This window comes from Athene cunicularia, assembly GCF_003259725.1.
Source record: "Athene cunicularia isolate RWA chromosome 10 unlocalized genomic scaffold, athCun1 chr10_part1, whole genome shotgun sequence".
Classification (NCBI taxonomy): Eukaryota; Metazoa; Chordata; class Aves; order Strigiformes; family Strigidae; genus Athene; species Athene cunicularia.
Genome location: NW_020799112.1, coordinates 3,708,105 through 3,713,648, shown reverse-complemented (window position 1 = coordinate 3,713,648; position 5,544 = coordinate 3,708,105). Strand labels below are relative to the sequence as shown.

The window sequence follows — 5,544 nt, the reverse complement described above, 5'->3', positions numbered from 1 at the left end:
ATAAGAGACAGGGCGAGACACCAGCGGGGTCTGTAGGTTTGTTCTGCATTTCTTAACGCAGGAATGCCGAGGCCGTCACCGGGCAGAAAATGCCTGCTGCTTAACATCAAGATCTGCTAAAGTATTTCTTGTCTTTTACAGATGTGAATTTAGAACTTTCTGGACAGGGATTCAGTAACTCTGTTCCTCAGGAACTCATTCCTGGTTAGCAGCGTTCCAGGTTAGGCTGCAACCGGCGATTAGCTAATAAATCCACCTCTGGTTAATAAGCTTTTCGTGTCCACTCGTTCTGAACAGATTTGAGTGCCTCTCTCCATTAGTCCTTCTTGGGGGGTGGGGGGGCTACAGACTAAGTAATTGATGAGAAACCGTGAAGAAACCCAGACTGGCTGAGTGCATTTTCTTTGCTTGTTTAACAAACATAGGAAACCTCTCTCCAGTTTCTGAACGCATTTTTTCAGTAGTTACTGCTTCTGATGTCAGAGTACTGATAAGATCATCCAGCTTCTCTTACTCTCCTAGAGGCACGATGTCTTCCGGAAATGACTGTCAACCCCAGACATTCACCAAACCAGCATTTGGTGAAAAAGAAGCGACTGAATTGGTTGACAAGGTGTTTGGATTAAAGGTGTCTTGGATCAGGCCGCTCCCCAGCTATGACGATCAGAATTTCCACGTGTGTGTCTCAAGAAGCAAAGGTGTGGCTGAAGGTGCTGATGAGTATGTCCTCAAAATCACCAATTCGGCAGACAGCCAGGAGCCCGACCTCATTGAAGCACAGACCCGGGCCATGTTGTTTCTCAGCGCTGAAGGCTTTCCTTCAGCTACTCCTTATCTTACAAAAGATGGGAACATCATGTCTCTGGAGCCAGGTGAGCGATTACAAACACCTTCCCTGCCCTACTGTCACCCTTCGCTTGGCAGTAGTTTGCTGTAGGGCACTGCCATACATCTACTGAAGTAAAACTCTAGGCATATTTAATGCCCAAGCATAACAATGCAAAGCAAGTCAGAGAGTAATAATTAAGTATGAAAACACTTAAGAAATAACTTCAGTAAAATGAATTGGAGAAAACACTGATCTGACCTGTCCGTGCACAAGAAAAGGAACTGATCTGACCTGTCCATGCACAAGGAAAAAAAAAAAGCCTCACAGACTAAATGATATTAGAAATTATTTGCCTACAGAATGGTGTTAAAATCCAGTTCTATCCTATCTGGATGCTGGAACGAATTGCTTTAACAGTGCTTGTGAGAAAAATTGTGTTGACGTTTTGCTTTTATTTTCACTGTAACTTCCATGCAAAACCTGTGATTCCTGAGACATCCCATTCTGCTGCAAAACTCAGTAAGTGGCTGTATGCAGAGGCACAAGGACTAGAAGTCCAGCACAGATTGCAAGTGTTTGCACATCATCATACAACATTCTGCAAATGTTGTAAATCAGATCTTTGAATGAAATATGTTTTATCAGCTACATCTGATGACTTCTACAATGGGGTACTCTTTTTTGCCTCTTGTGTTAAACTAATACTCAACAGCATATGTTGAAGTGACTGACTGCCTCTCTCTTCGCTTGTTAGATACTGGACCTGGGAACAAAAAGTACATGGTCAGACTGCTGACTTACCTGCCAGGTACGCCTGTAGCAAAAATTGCTACAAATACTCAGATTTTGTATGAGGTTGGTAAGCTAGCTGCCAGTTTGGATAAAGCTCTCTCAGAGGTGAGTTTTCATTGCTCTGGCCTCACAAACTTCTTTCTAAATTAATTTCTGCTCTGTATTTTTTTCTTGTGCTTGCTGTCTGCTTTCCTGATCTGCCAAATTCAAGCTGGTGAATGCAGATGTCAGTTTAAGTCATCTTTCAGATGCCAGCCTCCAAGCTGGCTGTTACTAAAGCACTTCCCCACATAACACGACTGGTTGGTGTTCGTGACGTGGTATTGGTCAGCCTTTTGCAGTGAATTTTGTCCCATGAACGGTGAGATAAGGATTTCTTTTTACTTATGCAAACTCACCTGTTTGGTGTTTCAAACCTGACAAATAAGGAGATTAAACCATAGGGTGCTTGAATTAGAAGAACGTAAAGCTTATTTGAAAGCATGTTTGTATAGTGCACATCAGGCACAGCTGGCTGATCTGTTATTTTGACTTGCTCTATTTCTCCTGGTCATTAGAACTGTGACCATTTAACACTGGTAGCAGTTGGTTCCTTCTCTACAATGCCAGCTGTGACAATGAACAGAGATTTATGACACTTCTCTCATTTGCACCGCTTCTAGTCAAATAATCTTAATGCAAACTAAGTTCTTTCTTTACTCTGTAATGATACAGGATAATAAAGCTGATAAATCAGCCAGTAATTAAGTTTGATACATAAAAGAACTCTTGCATTATTTATTGCCTTTCATTAACCTTTTCCTTCTCATGTTCTGGCTACTGGCTTCAGACAATTATGAAATGTGAATTGCCAGCTTTACCAACCACATTCTTAAATTACAAGAGCATTTTTCAATTGGGAAAGATAAATTACTGTTGCCTTCTAACACTCTGGTCACGCTCTTATAATGCGATTAAAACAGTTTATATAGACTAGCTAGTCTGAAAATACGCCTGTGAATTGTCCTGCCAAGGAGGAAATAGTTGATGAGAGAGCAAATTTTGATGGAAAAGACTCTTTATGCCCTTAACATATGGATTATAATATACCAAGGTTTGTCATTTAAAAGAAAGAAACTTAGTCATTACTGTCAAAACTTAAAAATGTCATTGACACAAAAAATAATACCGAAGGTATTAAGTTTTCTGATGACACATCAGAAAATACAGCCTGTCTTTTCTGCCTAGTTAATTTATTTGTCAGCTTGATAGCAATGTGCCATGCTTTGTTTTGTGCACAGTACAGTATTCTACCGCTTCCTCTGTTGGTGTCTTCTTTTGCTTGGATGTGCCTTACATCCTCTAAATGGAAATAAGTTTATGGCTGTAAAAGTGACTGTGACTTTACAGTAACAAGGGCTCCAGGCTTTTTCTTCCCCTTTGCACACCCAGTAACCCATTTATAGCTTGCTGGAGTATCTGATTTGTGCAGGGAAGACTGCAGTGCCTGCCTACCAGATGGCATTCGTACCAGTATGGTGCTTTATACAGCATTAGCGATCCCGTATTGTGATTTTTCGTTCAGACTTGATCTTGTTCCTTTTTCATACACAGTTCCAGTTTTGACTATCATTTAGCTATCTTTAAGGGCCTTAATTACAAGCATAGGGTTTAAGGGGAAGCCAGCTACTCTTGTGGACTGTGCACTGGTAGAGTTGGCCCAAAAGCTGCCTTAATAAGCATTAGAAGATTCAAGGGTAAGCATGGTATGCAGTGGGAGAGATGCTTTTCCTCCCTGAATGTCGCTTTCCAAACCACCTTTTTCATTTGCGAGTGAGAGGTGTGTTAAGGATCTTGTTTGTTTAAAATATTTAGGCTACCTGGATGTATGTACAAAGGCAAATTTTCCTAAGAATAAAGCTCTGTGCAGTATCTCCATAGAGTACTTCTGTCTTCAGGATTTTTCATGTACCAGCTGATCCTACAGCTCGTCCCCAGCAGCTGCCACCTTTAAATGCACAGAGTGTGCCTGTTCCCCTCAGGCTGGCAGATTTTTTTGTCTCTTCTGCTCTGACAGCTTTCTGTAGCACCAGCTGTGCCACCCAGGCTCTGCCAGTGTGGGATTCTGGCTTTGCCAGGCCTCAAAGTTGCTACATAATGTCACATTACAGAAAGTCAGTTCCCATTTTAAATTAAGTGAAGAATGACTTAAGATAATCTTTGTACCTAAAAAATGGGGGAAAAACCACGTGGGTTGTACGTAGATACTAAGATGCTTGCCTTAATCATTCTTCAGATTATTTAGTTGTTGATACAAAAAAATAGTCAAAGTCACAGTGCTTTTCGATGAGTCTCATTAGGAACCCATTAAAGTTAATAGGGGATTTGAATCAAGCCTTTTAATCATAAAACCAGGATTTGTACTTATGGCCTGTTTTATCTTGTGCTTTTTCTAAAGAAATTCCATCACCCATCAGTAAAAAGCCTGCATCGAGGTCAGTTCATTTGGAACCTGGCAAATGTTCCTCTTCTAGATCAATACATTCATGCTTTGGGCCAGAACAAATATCGTGAAGTTGTACAACGAGTTATTGAGCAGTTTAAAGGGGAAGTAATACCCAAGCTAAGCAGTTTTCGAGCCTGTGAGTATTTTAGTCTCATTTAATTATGTTGAACTGAGATACTGACATTTCTTACAGGAGTTAGGGTCTGTGGAGAAGGGGGAAAAAAAAGGTCTCCTTTATCCCCAGCTAGTCAGATGCAAGTATTGTGCTGAATGAACACAGCACAGAATGAGCCAGGAGGAATGTGCTGTCTGTAGCCAAGTTCAGTTCTTGAACTTTCTGATGAGTTTCCTTCCAGTTTAAGCGGATGATTTTCATGCTGTTGTATCAGCTTAATAAGAATATATGGAACACACTGCTTTCTTTCATAAAGGCCCAAATAACTATTTAGTCATATTTCTGGAATTCAACTCATATTGAAGCTGGTAATTTCACAGTTTGATAATTTGAAAACTGCTATTCTGTGCTTGGAAAACATGTAGCATATCCCAGGTAGTACCAGCCCAGAAAGGATCTTGTAATGCTCCCTTTGTCAGTTGCTATCTGGTCACCTGTTAGTGGCATGGAGGCTCCTCGGAAGCAGTAAGGCTGTGAAAGGCAACACTTGATGTTGAGGGACACCAGTATGGTTTTGTAGCTGAGCATTAGTTTGAGCCTCTATGCATCTTTTCAAAGCTGCTTCACTGAGAAATGTGGAAAAAAAAGTAAGATTCTGCTGTTTAATAATTATGAAATATTTTCTATTTCTTCTGTGTTTAGGTATCAATCATGGAGATCTTAATGACCACAACATTCTAGTAGACTCCAGTTCTGCTTCCCTGGAGGATCCTCAGTACAGAGTGTCCGGCATCCTGGATTTTAGTGACATGAGTTATGGGTATTATGTGTTTGAAGTCGCAATAGCTATCATGTACATGATGGTTGAGAGCCCAGATCCTCTGAGTGTTGGAGGGCATGTTCTGGCAGGGTTTGAAAGCGTCCTGCCCCTCACAGAGGAGGAGAGAGGAGCCCTCTTTCTCTTGGTGAGCGGGAGGTTCTCTCAGTCCCTTGTCATAGCAGCCCACACGGCTCTGTTGTACCCAGAGAATGAGGAGTACCTCATGATCACCGCCAAAACTGGATGGAAACACTTAATGAAAATGTTTGAGGTGGGCCAAGCAGCTGTGGAGAAGGCATGGTTTGAGACTGCCGAAGCGTATGTGAAACACGCACCTGCCAAGTAGGTCGATGGCAGCCGAGGTACCGCGCGGTGACACCCGACCGTTGCAATAAAGGCGGTGCCGCCAGTGCTGGAGCGCGTCCCCGCGGTGCGTTCGCCGGCGGGGAAGGGGGGCGATCCGGGACGAGGGGCGGCCCCTGCTCCCAGCGGCGGCGGTCACT

At 42.3% G+C, this 5,544-nt stretch overlaps 1 protein-coding gene across 2 annotated transcripts; it reads left to right on the top strand.

Moving 5' to 3' along the window:
• Positions 1–48: 48 nt before the first annotated feature.
• HYKK (hydroxylysine kinase) lies at positions 49–5,458 on the top strand. Of its 2 annotated transcripts, none has more exons than XM_026856472.1 (5): positions 49–204; positions 523–872; positions 1,584–1,726; positions 4,059–4,242; positions 4,924–5,458. In XM_026856472.1, exons 2-5 carry the CDS (start codon positions 530–532, stop codon positions 5,385–5,387), a joined length of 1,134 nt encoding a protein of 377 aa, XP_026712273.1. In that variant the 5' UTR covers positions 49–204; positions 523–529; the 3' UTR covers positions 5,388–5,458. The 2 variants fall into 2 exon arrangements, with proteins under 2 accessions (XP_026712273.1, XP_026712272.1); XM_026856471.1 differs by having other exon boundaries at positions 50–220.
• The last annotated feature ends 86 nt before the right edge of the window (positions 5,459–5,544 follow it).

Bases quoted from the DNA above. Each gene is read 5' to 3' on its own strand.
- HYKK (XM_026856472.1), top strand. From the start codon at position 530: ATGTCTTCCGGAAATGACTGTCAACCCCAGACATTCACCAAACCAGCA. The intron at 873-1,583 runs GTGAGCGATTAC...TTCGCTTGTTAG, and splicing joins CATCATGTCTCTGGAGCCAG to ATACTGGACCTGGGAACAAA. The intron at 1,727-4,058 runs GTGAGTTTTCAT...CTTTTTCTAAAG, and splicing joins TGGATAAAGCTCTCTCAGAG to AAATTCCATCACCCATCAGT.